Source organism: Strigops habroptila, chromosome 11, assembly GCF_004027225.2.
Source record: "Strigops habroptila isolate Jane chromosome 11, bStrHab1.2.pri, whole genome shotgun sequence".
Classification (NCBI taxonomy): Eukaryota; Metazoa; Chordata; class Aves; order Psittaciformes; family Psittacidae; genus Strigops; species Strigops habroptila.
This window is the reverse complement of record NC_046360.1, coordinates 39,090,366-39,110,956: the sequence shown is the minus strand read 5'-3', so window position 1 is coordinate 39,110,956 and position 20,591 is coordinate 39,090,366. Positions and strand designations below refer to the sequence as shown.

The 20,591-nt window shown below is 42.5% G+C and overlaps 1 protein-coding gene and 1 long non-coding RNA gene across 5 annotated transcripts in view; one reads left to right on the top strand and one right to left on the bottom strand.

Annotated features, from left to right (window-relative positions):
• Positions 1–20,591, bottom strand: part of LOC115614112 — a 136,348-nt gene that overhangs the window by 52,146 nt on the left and 63,611 nt on the right. The gene's annotated exons all lie outside the window — the stretch shown is intronic.
• FGD5 (FYVE, RhoGEF and PH domain containing 5) overlaps positions 1–20,591 on the top strand; it is a 91,440-nt gene that overhangs the window by 9,962 nt on the left and 60,887 nt on the right. For all 3 annotated transcript variants that reach the window (XM_030500426.1, XM_030500425.1, XM_030500427.1), the window contains exon 2: positions 161–3,098. In XM_030500426.1, coding sequence (XP_030356286.1) covers positions 161–3,098 — 2,938 coding nt within the window. The remainder of the gene's footprint in view (positions 1–160; positions 3,099–20,591) is intronic.

The following is a 20,591-nucleotide window of genomic DNA, read 5'->3' as shown; positions in this document are numbered from 1 at the left end:
ACACTCTATCAAATCTCTCTTAAGAGCTGAACCTTTTATTGGTTGGACACCCTTGGCTTTAGAAGTCACTGGTATAAGATAAAGTCTACTGTAGGATATATTCTGCTGGCTTTAATAAGAAACCAAGATGACTAACATGGCTTTTCTCTCTTTTCTCCAGAAATCACAAAGCCACCACTAGCACCGAAACCAAAGATTATTGGTCATCTTTCTCCAGTAGCTGTCTCCAAATTTTCTCCTTCACTGCCAAGGGCTGATATTCTTCATAACCCAAACTCTATGTCAAGGGGTCCCAAACCACCTATTGCTCCCAAGCCAAAATTCTCAGCTGACACTGAGGGCAAATCAGGTGTTTATACCAACAACAACTTAAATAAATGTTCAAATGCAAAACTGGTATGTCTTGATGGAGAGCTGTATGAAGGAAGCCAATGCAATGCTGATTGCCCAGAATCTGAGGCAGATAATGAATACATTGTAGTTCCTGAAGCCCAGCTGACCCGCAAAGACTGTAATGACTTGGAACATGAGCATGATCAGAACCTAGATTCCTCTGTGGAAAATGAAGTCTTGGGAACTCCAGAAGAGGTAGAGAAGGAAGAGGATAACATTGCTAATGATGAGGATACCAGTGATCGAGAAGTCACTGAAGATGAGCACCATAACTCTTCAAATATTGCTGCACCAATGGAACCACACCCTGAAGAGTCAACCAGAGACTGTGACCAGTCTGAAACACTTTGTGAGGAGTCCTCAAATGCCCCCGATGGGGATAGTGATGCTTCCAAAAATGTAGATGATGATGAGGATGTAGGTAATTGTATTGAAACGAAAAACAAGGAGGAAGCTTCTAACAACGTGGAACTGGTTAAGGACAACAGTGATTTTAAGACTGACACTGATAATATGTCAAATAGGGATGAGGAACTAATGAGTGATATGTGTAAAGATACCACCGTAATGCCACTACCTGCAGATGAATCAATCCCAGGCTGTGAGAAGGCAGGACAGGAGGAGGAGGAACTGCTGGAGATTTTAGGAAAGGGAGATGGGTATCTAGCACATGATGGTGACCACAGTGCGCATGCAAAGCTTGATTTGAGCACAGAAGGGGAGTTAGAAAATGATGGCTGTGCAAGCCCTGACATGCTGCCTGATGAGGCCAATGAAGAAATCGCTCCTGGCTTAGAACCATGCGAAGATGAACCCAGTGCTGAAGGTGGTTTAGGAGAGTCCATCCATCAAGCAGTAGCTGAAGAGGAAGAAGCAGACCCAAATGAGCACAATAACACAAACACAGGAAATGTCAGTGATGGCTGCCAGATCACTGAGAGGAGAGGTGAGAAGACATCAGAGGTAGCCTGTGAAGCAAGGAAAGACTCTGGGAGAGGAGAAGAGGAAACTGTGAATGCAGAGAGTATGGATGATAGATGTCAAATTGCTCCCTGCGAGAATGAATGTGATGAGGAAATACCTATGGAACATTCAGAGGAGAATCTTCAAACAGAAGGGACCTCTCTGGATGAAGATGGTGTGATCTCTGAAAGTCTACCTACTAGTCCAGGGATGAAGCCAGAGTTGGAATATGTGACTGTTGAAAAGCATGGTGAATGTATGGTGGAAACCTCTAAGTCAGATAAGCTGCAACTTGAAGACAATGAGGTGGAAGCAAACAGCCTCAGCCGAAGTGTCCCAAGTCCACCTCAACTGATCCCACTTGAGGAAGAGTTAGAAGTCTGTAAGCATGGCAAAATGAACGTAAAATGTGGGACTAGACATGTCTTGCATGAAAATCTAGCAGTCCCTGAAGTAGTGATTGTGCCTGAAGAATCAGAGGAAAAAGAAATTAGCAGTGATTCCCTAGATGACCCTTATGTGCTTCCCACAGAAAATGAAATTGCTTATGATGGGCAGACTGATTTAGGAGCTGATCACAATAAACAGGACGAATTAGGCACGGATGGTGAAAACAACTTGCTGCCCATTGATCGTAAAAGCACTGTCACTAGGACACGGTCGCTCTCTGGGAAAATGCCAGGCTATGTCCCAGAAACAGTTCCAGAAGAAACTGGACCTGAAACTGATTTGCCATCTTCCCACAATGGCCCTGGGACAGATTTAAGCAATAGTTTTTTTTCAGTGGAAGGAAAACCAGTGGAAGCCAACAGGGCATTACCAACGAAGTCAAGATGTTTCATTTTATATCCTCGATCTTACTCTGTTGAGGGGAGAGAGATACCTGTCTCTGTTTACAGAGAAAGTGATGGCTGTGTACTGGATGATGGTAGAATAAAAAGGACAGAAGACAACTTGTCGTTGCCTTGTGTCAATGGTTCCTCAGGTAGTTTTTCCCAGAGAAATCATCCTTCATCATGTGGCATATCTACTCCATCCTCAGTTGTGGATATACCACCTCCTTTTGAACTTGCCTACATCACCAAAAAGCCAATCACTAAAAGTTCCCCTTCACTTTTGATAGAGAATGATTCACCTGATAAGTATTCCAAGAAAAAGAAATCTTCCTTTAAGAGGTTCCTCACTCTAAAATTCAAGAAAAAAGCTGAAAGTAAAGTCCATGTAGATGTTAATGTTTCCTCTTCAAGGTCCTCATCAGAGTCCAGCTATCACGGGCCTCCAAGGCTGATGGAGCTGGACAGGAGAAGCCTAAGTAGCTCACCTCAACTAAAATCACATGTGGGGAAGCTCCGTGCATCTGAGTCTCCCTCAGCTGTTCTTTTCTATAAGGATAGTAAAAGAAAAGGAACACCCAAGTCCTTCAGCAGGAGTGTGTCAAGGGTGGAGTCCTTCGAGGACCGGTCCAGACCTCCTTTCATGCCGCTCCCATTAACAAAACCCAGGTCCATTTCTTTTCCCAATGCCGACACATCTGACTATGAGAACATCCCTGCTATGAGCTCCGACTATGAAAACATACAAATTCCTCCTCGAAGATCCATCAGAGCAGGAACTTTTACTGAATTTTTTGAAGATCCCAGCAGGGCAGTATCTGCTGCTAATGAGAATGATGGCTATGTGGATATGAGCAGCTTCACTGGCTTTGAGAACAAGCAGCAAATCACAGACCAGGAAACAGAAAGGTACTGTAATAAATTACTATGTAAGACCTGCTAGCCTTGGCCAAACAGGCAAGGCTTCCCCTGCTAGGTATCATAGGCAGATCCTCCACGTTGCTTGGCTTATACCCCTCTCAGGAAATGCTTATGAGAAAGATTGGAAGAATACAAGATAAGCCTTTATGAGTGGGCAAAAACAAAAAACAAAACCCAAACAAAAAAACCATATAAAAATACTTGGTTTATCCAATGGATCTAATTTTTGTGGCTTGGGTGGGTGGGGGCAGCTTGCTTTGTTCTTCAGTAGGAAAGGTTTCTGACTTCTCGACTGAAGGAAAAGAGAGCCAATTTGCTGGAAGGGGTCCTGCTTCATTTTTTCATTCCTGTCAACTTCTCAAAGCAACAATATACACGTAATTTATCTTTCAACATACATCAGTTAAGTACAGACCAGAAAATCCCAAATCACGAGCTAACCAGACCAGACAATTAAAAGTTGCTTTAAAGCCTATCATTACTGCCCTTTGACAGAGCTGCTGATTTATAGATGAGTTAAATAGCTGTCTGAAATCTTGTGCACTGCTAACATTAATAACAATCTTTCATCCCATTAGATTATTTCCAAACAAAAAATGTCCTTTTCATAGTTACATAGGAGGAGTGCACTCAAGACCTTTGAGTTTGAGTCTGTCGTCAGATTACAGCATGCAGTGGAGTGCAGAGATGTAAATAAGAGTGTTTTCCATTAAGGTCCTGGTAAACAGGTAATGAGAAAACAAGGTGCAAAGCCCATAAATGAAAAGGAATATCTTTAATGCAGTTGCATTCTGTTAAATGTGTAAAAAAGATAAACATCTTAGAAGCAAGGTGTTCATGTCCATTTTCATCTATCATTCTTCTAAAGATTTAATACTCCTGTTTCTTTGCAACATTTATTTTTTCTGATCTTCTCCCTGTCATTGTGAATGGAACAAACCATGGGCATTTCACATGTCCCTCTTTTGATATTTCAGACTTGGGGAGTAAAAGAACTTTAACACCTCTGAGTAAGTCTTGCAAAGGATTTCTAAGCAAGAATGATGTACAGTGCTTTGTCTTTCTGAGAGAGACACGAATTGGCAGGGGTGGGGGAGGCGAGTATGACATGGGGAACAAGGCTGCATCGCTGCTTAAGCTGTGGACCCAAATGTGCCCAAAGCTGAGGGGTCTGGGATGCAGGCCTGTGGTCCAGCTCTGGAGATATTGGCTGCCCACAGTGCTGGGAGTCCCAGTGCTGACACTGGGATGTGGTGGAGCACAGTGGAGCTCCACAGCGCAGACACCTCCAGGGCAGTGCTGGGCAGAAGCTGTGCTAGCAGGGCCAGACAGCCTGTTCCTCACACTGCTTTCAGCAGTTTGCACTGTGCGCGGCACGCTGACACTTGTGTGTGGAAAAGCTGGCCAGTTCTTTGTGTTCATGAAACACCTCCCATCTTAGGTAGCTCCTGAAGAACCAAGTTAAAAATACTAAAACTACGTCAATTGCTGTGACTTGGGCCCATTTATGAACTTCCTGTGGAAGCCTGTTGTTTCAAAGGGAGAGCCAATCCAAACTGGTTCAGGAAGTCTCAAGGTCAAGGCGTGAACATAATTTTTCAGTCTGCTGCTTGTTGTGCACGCAGTTTTTGCTGTTGGGGGAGAAATGAAGGCTAGGCTCCTGACCAACCCCTTTATCAAAATAACCAGGGTGGAGGGGAAGAGCACCAGGCAGACAGCAATACACATACATTACTGCTGAGATAGCTATTATTTGCTATATTTGTCAGGATGTTTTGGACAAAGACAAAGCTTTAATGAAATGTAAATGGGTAATACACATCCAATAGCATAATAAACTTGGAGAAACAGATCATGGTCTGATCATAAAGCAAAGCAAATCCTACAACTCCACATACATGAACCTATTTATGCAAGCATATGTGATGTATGGACATGAATGTTTTATTTCCTGCTAAAGCAGTTCTGCCTAAAGTATCTCTCAATGGATTTAAGCTTTGTAATATGAATACCTATCAAACACAGCTCTACCACAACCATACAGGGATTAAAATTACTTCGAACTCCTGCCTGCTCATATCCTGAGGCATACTTCAACCATCTGAGATTACAAATGCACTGGATTAAATCCTTGCAATATGTGAGACTTGAGTCCATGAACTTCTCTTTGGAGCATTCACCTGCAGAGCACTGGTATTTAGCATCTGCTGAAACCTTATGGAATTGCTACATTTTTGATGAATGGCCAAGTGCAACTCTTTCATTACATTTCAGAGAACAGAATGTGAGAGTGCTAGAAAAGATTATAATAATCCAGGAACCTCCAATACTCTGTTTGACTGGGGAAGAGCGAGGTGGGAGGGGGGCTTACAGAGATTGACAGATGAGAAGATTCACTGTTTAATTTTCTTGCTTAAAAGTAAAGACCACATGGAGTAGATTTAAACCAATAATTTCTAATTAGAAGCAATCAAGTTTATAGAAAAAGTACAATAATGAAAGTGTTCTAGAAATATATCTTAACTTAGAACTACCATTGCAAGAACAGAACTAGGAATATTGCCCCCTGAAGTGCAGTTATTGTGTATCCCCAACATTTAGCTACGTGGTATCAATAATTAAACTCTGATTCAGGTGTATGACAGTATAGATCATCATTAGCCTTCTGTACAGTGTAGAAATAATGGGACATAAATGGAATTGAACGAAATTCCCCTGATCTTTCTCCAGTCCACATACCCTGAATCAGACTCAATTTTCATTTGCTTTTCAAAAGTCACTTTCTAGTCCCTTTCCTCTGAAGGGTTGAGCTACAAAGTGCAGAGCAACACAAGCCAATTGTTCTGGCTGAAAGTAAGAGGCAGCTGTGCCCCACCTCTGGGACAGCACACTGTACCCTATGGCATTGCCTTGTCCCTTGGCAGCTGTAAGTCAGAGCAATTTCACCAAAGTTACTGGCTAAGCTTCCATCAGATGAAAGCCAGAATTGAAGTATTTTGTCATGTCTTAAAGAATAGCTTCATTAACCTTCAGAGCATCAGTCATGCACATGGCAGTGTGATAAACATCAAGGGTAGGGAAAGAGATACCTCAAACACTCATTCTGTAGTCTACCACAGTATCACTGCCAGTGCTTCTAGGAGAGATGGAGAGAGTCTTTTGTCAGAGTTTTGGTACAGTCAGGAGGATGGCACAGGCTGGGTGTTTTCAGAATTTCATTTCCTCATTTTGCTTTCTACTTAGAGTCCATAATTTGGATTTACCAGTTTTGCCAACTCTCAGTCATTCTTTCTGCCTGCCATAGGTCATAGCCTCAGTATGCTTTCCTCATTGCCAGAATATTCTGGAGTATTTTGGAATGTTGTGGTTCACATATTCAGTCTGTCATTTAAAAGAATGTAGCTATAATTGCAGTTCATAAAACAACTCTGTTCTCCTGTTAGAAAAGAAACCAGAACTATTTTAAAAGGGTGGCCTGCTTTACTCAAATTCACACACTTAAACTCATTCCAAGAGTATGAGAGAGCTGGGAAGGTTTCTGTAAAGGATATTAGAAGAGTTTAGGAAGTCTCTTCATGATTGGTTAGCGATGCCTTTCATTCAAATATTAATTACACAATCAACAGAGACTTTAAAGGATTTTACAGAAGATGGCTGAGATTAGTCTGGCCGTGCAGATCTCTATTGCTTGTAAGCAAAAAGCACTTTTTTTTATATGATAAATGTTATTACCATTCTTTTCCTTTAAAGGCTTTTACTCTTTAATAAGAGGGTAAGTAAGAAAAACCTTCTTCCCCTCTAGTGATCACTGGCCCCATGTGCTTTAGTCACAGATTGTGTGTTTGTAAAAGCCTATATAAGAAAATGGGTGAGAAAGAAAAAGTGCATAGTGTATAAGAGCAGATAGTCTGCATGCTAGAGAATTAACTGTAGAGCTCATGCCATCCACTGTCTATGCCTGAACTATGTAGCACTCAAAAGCCCTTAAAAACAAAACGCAGTCTGTTTGGAAGGTTATTGTCATTAAACTGTGAACATAGAGATGCTAATTCCCTGCTATGTTGAAGTCCTCAATAGATGTTGGCTTTATTAGCAGCTGGACTCCATTCTGACAGCTACGTTTCTGATCAAATTACAGTGCCGAAAAGGAGGAGTGTGTACATGTGGGCATCTTCATGTCCTGAGGGCTTATAAGCCCGGGTAGGTTTCTTTGTCTTCTCTGCTTACATTATATGAGCCAGTAATACATTTCAGTGGGGTTACACAAGAGGAGAGAGTCTGCTGTCTATTGCAGATTTGCCCTGAATGATGGTTACGCGATGTAGACATGATATTGGTGTGATTTAAGCATTCCTAGCACCACACAGAAAAAAACCCATGTACTGCAGACAGGGTGATGAGACTGCAGATTGGCAAGATGCAGCCTGTTTGAAATGGTCAGGTCTTTTACTGCCACTGTTCTGCGCATGCCTTTCTCCTCTCCCACCCCCATCCCGAGCCTTACTGAGAAGATTTATTGAATTAGAGATTGCACATTACAATTCTGCTGCCTTTCCAGAATCCACTGCTCAACAATATGGGGACTATCTCTAGATTAGATTTGCAACAAACCCAGCAGAACGCTATTGCATTTTAAATGCAAATCTAATCTAGTAGTTTATGGTTTGTTGTGCCACCCAGCAAAGTTATTTATAATGTACAGCACATATTTAATTATCCTACAAGAATTCTTCTTTTACAGGACCCAAGAGGGGTTAATGTAAAAACTGCCTTAAAGATTTGCTGATCAGTGGCGTACAACAATTAATTTTAGCTTGGTCAACCAATTAGAGTTAATGGATGGAAGAACATGTTTAAGAGGCAGCCTGTTTTGCCAAGACCTCTTTAAAAAGAGCTTAGAAAAGGACCCTTTCACTTGAGTAACTGGCTGGATTAATTAGATGCTGTCCTTAAAAGGCCTGGAGCAAGGAGATTTAGACCTTTCATCAGTGAACACCTTTTGGTGCTCTGTCTGGCTTATGCTACATCAGCTTTATCAGTATCACAGGGATGTCCTCAGACTTCTTCTCAAAGAAAATACCAGTAGGTACTAAAGAACTGAGACAAGTGATAGTTGCTTGGATTCAGCAGTCTCTAGCTATTCTCAGCTGTCTCAAATTAAATACCTCTTTGGTCTGGTGGAAGTTTGTCCTTGTGTCTTGAATACATTTAGTAAGCCTGGGCCAAAAACTTGCGTATTAACCCACTACATCTCCCTGATGGGCCCTCTGGATAGGTGGACCTATTCAAGGATAGCTAGTTTGGTGTTTCTGATGAAAGCTGCTCAGGAAGGCTGGTTGACCCCCTTACATTCCAGGCATCAGACTGCATTCTTAGTTCTGAGAGCTGGCTAGAAGAGCTCAGAAAAGTCTCTTCCTTAGCACACATGCCTTCAGAAGTATTGGACTGCATACAGTACAACGTATCTTTTGAAGTCAAATCTTCTGGATAAGGACAATACGTGAGCTAAAACTGAGCATCTCAAAATCTTTCCTTTAAACTTTCTGCCTTCACACTGTCAGACTTAAAAAAATCTAGACAATGGCAGTGAAGTAAAAATGCATCACAGTGAATACACTCAGGGTAGAGAGCCACAGTGAGAGCGACATATAGCAAGGTGACAAAAACGTAAAAACATATTTTAAACTGTGCTAGACAAACAATTTATCTTGCCATTTGACTGCAGTTCTAGGGAAAAACATTGCTTCAGTGCCTGCAAGAGATTAAGTGACGTATGTCTGTGTAACTGAAAAGCCCAGGAAAAGAGGGGGGGGGGGGGAAGGAATTCTGTAGTTCCCAGCATTTATTCTGATTGTTTCATTTGCAAGGGGCGGGGGGGGGGGGGGGGGGCGGAGATAGAGATACTGAAGTAAATTCAGAACTAAACCATAGTTTTGAATTGCAGAATTAAGTTGGTTTTGATTTTCCAGAATTATTGGGGGTGGCGGGAGCAGAATTCATTCATAGATCAATCCCAGCCAAATGTCACAAATCGACACAATTTTTAATCATTCCAAGCCTGATTTTTCACCTAAAGAAGCCTCAGCCAAACAAAACTGCAGCCAGCTCTAATCGTAATTTGGGAACTGAAACTGACATTTTAGGAGGCAGAGGAGAGCCACTGAGCACTTCCACTCAGCCTTATGTATTAGCAGTTCAGCTGTTTCTTTCTGGACATATTCTGCTTTAATCACTGGGTGAACCTCTAAAATGCAAGAAAATTCAGTTCACTTGATGTGTCGCCAAAACGTCAGGGGAAAAAACCCAGCTAGAAGGTCTTGGTTAGTTTAGAATTCCAGGAGCTATATTTGTTTTCCTGGTAAGGCTGCAGGGTAGTTGAGTCTCAAATCTAGTAAGTGCTTTTAAGTCCAAAGGGAGTCCATACTGGAAGGACAACCTTCCAGTAGTATTAAGATGTTTCTTAGTAGTGTCAGTTCCTTCTCTGTGTCTCCAGATCTCTCTGAAAAATGATAGGAAAGGCTGCCAAACCTCCCTGCCCTTCTGACAGGGAGGTATTTATATGCACACCCAGTTTGCAGGAGCTCAGGAACTTTAAAACGCTTTGGGCGTTTAAAAGAGACTGGGCACTGCTTTGTTCAAGACCGGGCACTGCTTTGTTCAAGACTGATCTCTGTGAGGGGGAGAGAAGCATTTTGGACACAGTTTCCCTTACACTACCTACATTCAGAGGTCACTGAATCTTGCGGCACCAGCACTAAGAACTACTATTACAGCGATGCAAGAAAAAGCATTTTTCAGTGTTCTCCTACCCCATGAACAAATGGCAGGATGAGCCTATGCTAGCCTGAGAGCAGCAGACAGCTCAGTTTTCAGCTTGTGTTTCAAAGGATCTACTGTCTAAACCTCCTCAAATTTTTCCTAGTAGCAAAATTATTTTGCGGATCTTAGCTTAAGGCTAAGACACATTTAGCATAAACTGCCACAGCTTCAGAAAGTCTCTGTGGGAGAGATTTAGGCCAGGACTGATCATCTATGAAAACAGCCCTCAATAGCGAAAGACATTTTGGTCGACAACAATAAAGGTTGTATAATCTGTACAAATTCCTTTGTGGCTCTGGCCACAAAATAGTTGCAGTAATGCTGATGGCAGTAAGAGAGCAGTTTCTTCAGTCTCACTAAGTAAAAAATACTTTCTCCTGGTTTTTGGGTTGTTTTTTGTTGTTGTTGGTTGGTTGTTTTTTTTAACGGGGAATATTACTATTGTCATCTGGACAGCTTTCCTTCTGATCCTAGCTGTACTGCATTTTACCCCTGGTTTGTTCCCAGACCTGACTGCATGGTGTTGATAAAGCAGGTGATCCTGCTAGTACAGGGAACTGACAGCTCCCCTTCCATCTTAAGAGTCTTACAGGGGAGCATGGTGTTCATTATGTTGAACTTACTGTGAGTATTTTCCATGGAAAATATGGAATAACAAACTGGCAATAAAATGAAAATAGACCATAGACCATAAAGACTCTGGTTCCAAGTTTGAGTGACTAGGTTACACTGCCAAAAATAAACCAAGAAAGAATAATCAGGAACATACCCCTGATCTCTGGTCTGTGATATGTGCCATTTCATCAGTTAGTTTCTTTTTGTGAAATGTATCATCTATTTCTAACTGGATTTGTTGTCCCGAAAACAGGATCCATTGTCCAGTGTGCAACAACCAATTCATACACAGAGCTGAAGCATTTGTTTACCTCCAGTTTGAGCAAAAAAGGGGTGCGAGGTGGTATCCCGCAGAGCTGGCACCCACCCCATGCAAAATTCACAGATTTAGACAATTCAGTTAAGGTTAGTAACTCCTCATAACCCTCTCACCACTTAAAGATCTGTCAGTTAATTTACATAAGATCACATCCTCATCCCTACTACGCATGCCCAGGGAAGGGTGTTTTAACCTGGGCAGGGGTCTTTTAACCTGTAGGCATGATTTTTTGTATTATAATGAGGATAGCTGATCTAAAGGACACCCTAATCATGTTGTGCTGACATGTCGAAGTTGTATCTTGATGGTGTCCCTGTGTTTCCAGGATGTACCAGTCTTCAAGGATAGTTTTTCCTGATTAGAGATTTGTTAGCCCTGTTTCTTAATCTGCCTATACAAGGCCAAAGCCTTCTCCACAGCTGTCAACTCTCTTCATTAGGCAGTGTTGTTCCCAGGTCATTCTCACCTCTTTGGAGGCCCCTGTATTTGTTCAGGCTTTTCCATAGTAACACAAATGCTGTTTTTTTAACTATATGTCTACATAAAGTAAGTCCCAATTTTCTAACTATACGCCTACAACAGATTCAGAGCTCACAGTCAGAAAAGTATTGGTAAACATGGCATAGTCAGAAAAGTCACTATGTAAGCGGAAACTGGATGAGAAAATGATACTGTGCCAGATGCTCATTTGGGGTACATTGGCATGCTCTGTTGATTTGTACCTTTAAGGATCTGAACAGCTGTTTATGATTTGACTGCCCTGGTAATTCAGTCTAGCACCCCAAACAGAGTGAGAGGAAACATTTTCCAAAAGGGCAAAATTCATAAAGCATTCTATGTGAACAATAATCTGTTCTGAGAAAGTTTAAGGGAAACTCCTGTATGCTGTAGCCTAAGATATAGAAAACCCAGTCTCTGCTTCTCCCAGGTCTGGTTTTCATCCCAGATAATTATTTTCATTTAAGTGATAAGTGAACAGATTGTTTAGGGCGGAGAACAGTGTACCTGCTGCAAAACATCTTGCTATACCATACCATATAGGGCCAGACAAGATCTTTTCAGAGTGGTTAGAATTACCTCGTAACCTTTTACAACCTTTTTTGCCAGTGGCTTCAACACCACAGTTTGTAAAGTAACGCCTATCTGCAAAGGGGTTTTTTGTGCGTATCAGTGATTTCCCCATGTCAGTCATGTAGCCAACCCACTGGGAGTGTGTGCATCACCCAGGTTACCACATGTCTTATTCTACCGGTGCACATTCATACCCAGAGTAGGGAGAGAAAACTAACAACCATGCTTTGACGCGGCAGGCAGAGGCAGCTGCAAGGAATCACAACACAAGATGGTAGTGGCCTACCTGCATACTTTCAAGTCTGTAGAAAGAGTAGGCAGCTTCACTGCATTTTGCATGGCTTATATGGATATTACTTCTCCTTGCACTGGTCTTTCTGATCCACTGAATGATACACTGGTCATCTTGCCCACAGTGCCTCCTGAAAAGTAAATAGCCCGAAGTACGTGCAGAATACACTGCAGAGATAAGTGGGACTGTGCACAGACCAGGGCACACTGGTACGTGTATACTTCCCATGGCTTCATGGCCTTGTGCAGCCCACATTAAAGCTCAAACTATGGTGTTAAACAATTTAAGTTGATCTATTCCACTACTGCATTGTCCTAGCCTCCTCCTTGACCATGGCCACATCCTCTTTTACATTGTTCCAAGGGCTTGTTTGACCCCATTCAGACAGCTAAATGGACAAAACCTTTTCACTTTTCTGGTGCTGAGCTAGTTTCAAGTTGAGGACCCAGGCCATGCACACTAGCTTTATTGGTCAAATGGTAATGGAAGCACATCCTGACTCCCCATACTACAGCTGTGCTGCCAGGTCTCTCTATGAGTTTTGTTCCCTGGAAAGTGAACCAACAAATGTGGAGCAAATCCTAAATTCGCCTGCACATAGAACACTTTATTACAGAGACAGAAGCAAGATTAAGCCACAGAAAATCACTTGACGAGGGCCAGCTCTAGTCTTTTGTATTCCTGTTTCAAGCTGTCATAACTTGGCCATGGCTTCTGGCCATGTCATTACACAAGGTCCCTGGGCTGACAGATCCGATGTGACTTCTGTTGCTTCTATTGCCACTTCCCCCCAGAGCAGAAGGCTGGGCTGCACGTTCCACACTGGTCTGCTTGCCAAGCTCTCTGCACATCTGCAAGTCAGTGAGGGTGCCCCCTGAAGAATGCTGGCAAGAATCTGCTAGTTTAGCCTGTCGGGGAGGTGTAAGCAGGGGATCTTTGACCTGGAGGGACAGAGGAACTCTCTCTTGAGGGATTAGGGAGGTTGTGTTTTGAAATGCTTCTGAGGCTTGTTCCTCTACCCTTATTGCATGGGGTGCTGTTTCATGACAGAGCTCATTCCTCAATTTTTCTTGTTCCTTCATGGTTTATAAGGCATATTTTACCCCTCTTACTCCTAGGTCAGGAAGTGTGCCACAAATTGTCTGTCTGTCTAGCCATTTAGACTTGTTTGTAACCTTAATGCATGCAGCAGAGGAAAGTTCTAGCCTTCAAATAAAGAGATTCCCTGATACTGCTAACATTTAAGCATTAAGGATTCAAGCTTTGGTACTTTCTCTGTTTTCAGAACTGATCAGTATTCCAGTTCTGGAGTTGAACAATAAAGATACAGGAGTGCTAAACATCTTATTTCAAGCAACAAGGTTTTTTGTACCTGTGTCATTGTTATAATCTACGTGCCATTTGAGTGCCACGAAAAATTCTCTTTCCACTTTCCATTAAAACCTGATGTCAAGGAAGAATCCAGATCAAAATAGATGGTATTTTTTTACCTTCTCACATTGCTTTAGCCACTTTGATGGACTTGGCTGTTTCTAGGCAAACGTAGAATGCAAATCTTAGAGCTTGAATTTGAAAGGAACAGGCTGATAGGTTTACAATATTTCATCTTGAAAATGTTAAATATCACTTTGGGGTCCCACCCAAATCAAAATTCTTGGGTTTAAAATTAGCACCCGAACTTCATCCTATAAATCCACCTCATTATGGCTTTTTTCCCCACAAAGTTTACTTTGGGATCCATTAATAGTTCAGAACCTTAAAATCACTCATTGAACCTCAGAAAGCCTGACAGAATCTAACCAGATTATTGTTCTAATTTATTGTCAGTTGAAACTAGTTCTGTATACATGTATGCAATCCTGCACAGGAGCTACTGGTTGGTTTGTTCTTTTTCTGCAGAGCTGGTAGGCTGGGATGTAGTTTGACACCTTATCAGCATCCACTGTTCCTATACCTCTCCCTTAACTCCCTTCTAACCTCAGTACAATTCTCAGCCTGAGGCACATGTCAAATGAAGGGTTTATTACAAGTAACTTTGAGGCTAATTGTCTGATTGCAGGACATAAATATGTAAAGCACTGTGTGAGATCTCTTTGCCAGTTGCTACTGAAAGTACTCACACTGCATACTTGGGCATGTTTATACCACTCTTCTGAAAGACTGATGTTACTACATTGAAAGGGACACCTTAAAGCCATAGAAGTGTCACTTCCACTTTGGAAATGGCTATTACAAGTCACAGGTGTCTACTGTTCTAATACCACTTTTGAAATTCCATGTTCTGCCCTTATTCCCCCATGTGCATGACCAACTGTTTGGTTGAAATTGAAATCAATAATGCTATGACAATGCTTAGAGATAATTCTCTTATTTGGACTCATTATCATGCAAGGTGTTTGTAACTTCATTTCTAAGCAAGGCATTACTTGCAAGAAATTCATAGATTGTCAGAGTATCCCAGCAGATTCAGACTTTGTCAGGTATTGGTGGTGTGTTCCTACTAATTTAAGAATTCTCCTAATTTAAGAATAAAATACGCCTCTTTAAAAGAAAGAAAAGAAAAACTGAAAACTGGCATTACCTGCTTTGGAAGTATCATTTTCTCTGTTATCTAAAAGTTGTGTCTTTCCTGACACAACTCTGAACAGCTTAGAAAAAAGTCCAAGAATGTTTCCCACCACAAAGCCAAGCCCTCTGTTTTCCACCAGTTCTGCTGTCTTTTGGAACCTGGTGCCAAGAATTCAGATTTCTATTAATACGTAGATCACTAAAAAATCTGGCTGCAGCAATGATTATTAATTCAAGTTCAGGTTTGTGTTTGTATTTCACTGACACCACTTCCAAGCTAGCATCCTTCTTTGAGTTTTCACTTCTATTACCACTCAAGAACTATGTTAAGCTGGATCTCTGAAAGGATTATAATGAGTTGGATCCATTTGCTGCTGTAAGGATCACATTTGCCTAACTGACACCTAATCACATCTCAGTCCAGGCTAGATTCCAGAATCAATAGTGTAGTCCCAGCTGTACCATGTGTGCAGAAGTACAGAGCAGCTGCTGTACTGTACAAATCTAAAGACACTAAGGAACAGGACTTGCCAAAATATTCTAGTTCTGTGATTCTTAACGTAGTCAATAACCTCCTTGTGCAGCCATGACACACATGTAGGCCCAGGTTTTTACCTATTTAAAACTTTAAAACACTTTGTTATGGTTGTAAGACAGCAGAAGCAGTCCGCCAACACTGGGCATCTCCAGGAGAGCCCACATTGCACTAGAAACATGCCTTTGTTCTGCCTAGCTCCATTTGCGAAACTCACACATATAATTTGTGCAGAGCACAGTGTCCGAACTCTTCAGTCTTGCTTGCATTTTAAACATGACATTGCTCTGGGATTAACCATTTATTTTACAGAAATGACAGCCAAAGCACAACGTTGTTAAGAAACATGCTGAAGATAATGACAAAGAATTTGCAGTAGGGCAGGGGCTTCAGGTTTGCTTCCCAGATAGTGGTCTCCCCACGGAGGTGTACTTCTCATACTGAGGGGACTAGCTGAAGATCACTTCTTTTCAGGAGAGATCTTCTCCTTATTAATGCAGTTCTAGGTGTCTGGGTTATTCTGTCACTGATTTATGAGAGGAATAAGTCTTTCAGAGGAGTCAGAGTGAAATCAGAGGGTCTTATTCTGCTCAAAGATCACAAGTATAAGTATCAAGTGACTCCACTAAAGTCAGGATGAATTCCTCCCAGTTTTTCACCACTGTATCCAAACTCAGACTGTCACTAAGATAAATACTTTATAGAGGAGAATAGGGCAAAAGTGCTGAGTGGTTTCACTGTCAGAGGCCATTTGTGCTGTGACTAGGGGTTGCTCAGCAAATCACTTGAAACCCATCCTGATAACTAGTGGATGTTTTCTTTGTTACCTTCTCTCCCTTGACAGATGTGCAATATGGCAAGTTTCGACATGATGCAGATGTGTGGCCTGCACGGTCTGGGAAGGAAGAAGAGTTTCACAGCACAAAACAGAGACTTTTGTCACTGCCAAGCACTTGGGTCTTTTTTGACCCTCTCAGTTCAGGTTTCCAAGCATTGCAAGGATTCAGCATAGCAAAAGGTTGCCAGAGATGGGGAACAGTAGGGTCCTGGAAAACAACAGGGCTGTGATTTAGCAAGGGAAAGAAGAAAAAGAGAAGCATAAGAAGAGCTGTGCTGATTCCTTAAGGAAAACCTCTGCTGGTGCTGTTGGATAGAAAAGTTCTGGGTGCCTGTGAAGCTAATGATTTAATGAAAGTAAAAGCTCTGTGGTGGCTGACATGCAGTATAAATAATGTGCTCAAAGGAGTCTATAAAGGGCAGAGCTACCTTTAATAACCTATTATGTATTATCAGCTGCCCCATTGTACCTTCTGGCATGGTGGAGTGTTGGGTGCGGTCCAGCCGAGCCTCAGCCCCTGCTAGTTCATTGCCAGGTCATCTCTGGGGAGGAAGTGTTCCCTGTTTACAGGAAATGCAGGACAAGGGCCGGAGCGCCAGGCTGAGCGCAAGCTGAGGCCACCACAGCTCATGGAGGGCAGTGCCACTCGTCCAAGGCCCAAGGACGCTGTGTTTTGTTTTCAGGCATGTCCAGCTTTTAGTGTTGCTTTGTTTTTCTAGTGGTTTTAAGCCACAGGGCTGGGGAGGGGAATCGTGCACCTGGAGTACATGTGGCTGAGCCTGAAACATGGACTGGCTGTGCAGGTTTGTGCAGGTGCCTCAAGCAAGAGCAGCCCATCCATCTCAGCACATCTGGGACATGGCTGGTAAAAACTCACTGTCAGGCTTTCCCTTATCCTTCCTCTGCTTATCCTGACCCAGGCTGGGCCAGAAGACATTCCCTGAAAGGGAGCCCAAAGCCCTGAGTGGTCCTCACTTCCTGCCCTCCCTTCCAGAACTAGAACTGCCCCAGCACTATTGCTCTGTGGGGACCTCCAGGAGCAGTGGTTGAAGGTGGGAGAGTTTTGTCTCTAAAGCTGTTGAGAACAGAGCACAAGCCTTCTGCACCTGACCAAAAATCCTCTTACCCTCTGCTATGTCCTGCACCGCACCAATGCAAGAGCGAGCAAAATTCAAACTGAAACATTTGTGGTACGAGGAAGAACCTTCTGGCCTTGGCAGGCCAACAGCTTTGCCTTGGAGTGTGAAACGTGATTATCCCTGTGTTACCTTGCCTTGTCAGGCTATGTATGTTATTGGCAGACATCATGTCTTTCGTACCTTTTTCAGACTTCAGCTGCGATATTTGTCTTGATGATCTGCCATAGCAGGGAACTGACTGGCTAAACACATGCTGCACTAATAGGCATTTCCTTTTATTGGCTTTAAATGCATCTGGACTTTAATTTACTTCAGTAATGAGCCTTCCTTTTGCAGAAAGACTAAAAAAACACCCTCATTTACAAATAGATAAAAGAAATAAATAATCAGTTTAATAAAACAGGGTCATTCAGCACCCCCCTGCCTCTCCCAGTTACTATCACTGCATTGAGTTCATGTGATTTTAATTTTTTGCAATAAAGATGTTGCTATCTGAGAAAGACAGAGCTTGAACACTCTGCTGGCCATGTGACTTGAAAGAAAGCCGGGGTGGGGATATTGCATGTAGAAAAAAGATGCATTCAATCCATTTGGTCCAATAATAGAGGGGGCTTGGGGGGGCTGTGTGTGGTTTTTTCTCCTTCCCGTCTGGATGGAGGGAATTTTATGTATGTGGGCTTTGCATAACCCAACTGTGTTCAAGTGAGATTCTGGTCTACCCCTTGCACGCAGTACCCTATATTCGCTTACGAGCTAAGATCCCTACGACACAGGAATCGGAATGGGCACAGGCTGGGGTCTGTGGATGGGAAGGTTATAGCAGCAATTTACTAGTCCTCTGTAAAATAAGCGTAACTGATTCTATGTGTCGATCTCATCATCACTCGGCTGGCTTCAGGGAGGTTATACTTGTAGAGGATGAACTCCACAGAGAGAGAAAAACTGTCAGTACCTTCCTAGGTAGTTCCTACAAACCTTCGTTGCTGGCTCAGGTCAAATAATTGCCAATACAATCACCAGTACAGATAGAAAAGTATTTAGGATTAAGACTGACATTTGTTTCAGAGCTTTGGTGGATCTAGACTTCACTGAACTCAACACCATTGCCTCTCTCTAGCAAAGAATTGAAAGAATCGTCTTTTAGCAATCTAGAACTGTGGTTTCGCTAATGAAACATCCTAAGGAAAAAGACATTATATCCCCACAAAAGGCAGTGCAGAAGTGCCAAGAAATCCGGAGAGTTCATTTGACTCCTATTGCCACTGTGTGGAAGCAGTGAATATGGTGAGCCATGTGTTGATAATTACTGGTAACACCAGCTTTTAATAGCAGTTGTTCCACTGTAGGAATGGGACCAAGGATGTGGTTTCTAGCCTCTTCTACTGCTTTCTTCATCTTGTGGTGACAGTTTGGATCAAACACTGCTTTGATCTTTACTTGCAGGCACTTTTGAAACCATAAGAAATTTCCAGGAATTAAGTCAGGGGGCTCTTTGGCCCTTCAAGTATGGTGGTGGTAGTTAAGTTGCATCATCTCATTTGCAGTTTGCATCACATGCAAAGGAAAAAAAACCAAAGCCAGGATCTCTAGGATCCTATTAAAGACAGTGTCAAATGTTTTTCTCTTTTTCTCTGTCCTGGCACTTGCCTCCCTGGTACTCCCACCAACGCGGGGGTGGCAGGGGGATAATCCAGTTGTTATTTACTGATTGCTGCCACAGTGGTTATAAAACCCGAGCACACCCTGGACTCTGTTTCTGGAAATCATTCAGCAAGGTATCCTTTGCCTGACCTCTGAGTATTATTAGCTTGGATCATCTTTTACGCTGTATATACCTTAGGAGACAAATTATGTGTTTGGTTCAAATATGAACACAGCAGAGGCTCCATAAATGCTAGTTCATACTGTTCTTTACACTGAAAGTATGTTGAAACCTACTTCCAAAAGAAACCAATGTACTCCAAGGAAGCTTACTCCGACTGGCTGGTGATGGTGTGTTACACTCTTGTGATTAATGATAAGCCACACAGTCTCTTTCTTCAGAAACTGCACTTTGTAATACTGATATTTTAGAAGTCCCCTGTCCCTGAAGGAGGTGCTCAGGAGCTGGGATGGGGGAATCTGGATGTCCACATCACACCTGGTTTGCCCTGGAGACAGGTTCAGTCACAAGAGTCTCCCACTAACCTGCTCCCTCCCATATGATTAACATGGTGGGAATCCCTGTGGCACTAAAGGTGCATATCTGAGCCCTACACAAGTGCTTGCTGCTTCAGGAAGGTGCTGAGTTGCTCTTGACTGACCAACAAATTTCTAGCACAGTTACACTGTCTGAGCAGATTCAGTTGCATGGCAGAAACACGTTGTAAGTCTGTCCCGACACACACGATCATACCTTACAGACACCGTGATGGATCTACTCCGCTGGCATGTGAAGGGACATTGCCAGCACATCTTAGCAACCTGACCAGCTGCATTTCAGGTGTATAAAGAGCCACTTGATGGAAAGGATGGGTACTCCACAGTATTGTAGAGCATAACTGAGAGTTCCAGGGATACATTAATATAAATACCTTACAGGAAAGAGCACTCGCCCTCTCCCCTCATGATCACTGCTGGAGCATAGGCCATGAAGCAGAAGGCAAGTGAGATTTATGAGCCTTTTTTTAGGATGCATCACTTGATGTTCAGATTCACTGAAACAAACTGCAGGCAATCTGATCCTTACTGGTGCAGAGGACTTGGCTCACGCAGTGGAAGTGACAGACCTTACGTCTGGATTTCCAGATTTCCAGCAACTGAGCTTTTTTTTTTTTTTCTTTTTTTCTTTTGAGGCAGTTGGTGGCTCTAAGGGAAGAGACAAGACACCACTTGTGTGTGTGGCCAATACCGCCAAGTGTCCTTATGTGAACAAAAATACATGGTCTTCCTAGATCTTTATTATAGTAATCTTGGCTGGGTATTTTTGCCACTGTTAAATCCCCCAGTTAAATTCTTACATCTCGCTAGTGCTGACTGAATAACTTCTAAAAATCCTAAAGAATTGATGTGATCACTGCCGAGGAAAGGGGTAGAATTTGCTAGGCCATTTGAAGGATAGGTGTGGAATTAAAAGAAGGGCAAATATCTCTTTGAGAATTGCACATTCAAGCTAGACAAAATACAGTATTTGCCAGTCTGTGAATCACGTTCTATGAGCCCTCACACCTGCTTTGTGTCTCCGCAGTGCTCCCTCACTTCCCATGGACATACCATCTGTGCTCAGACTTGTCCAAACCTGTGCTA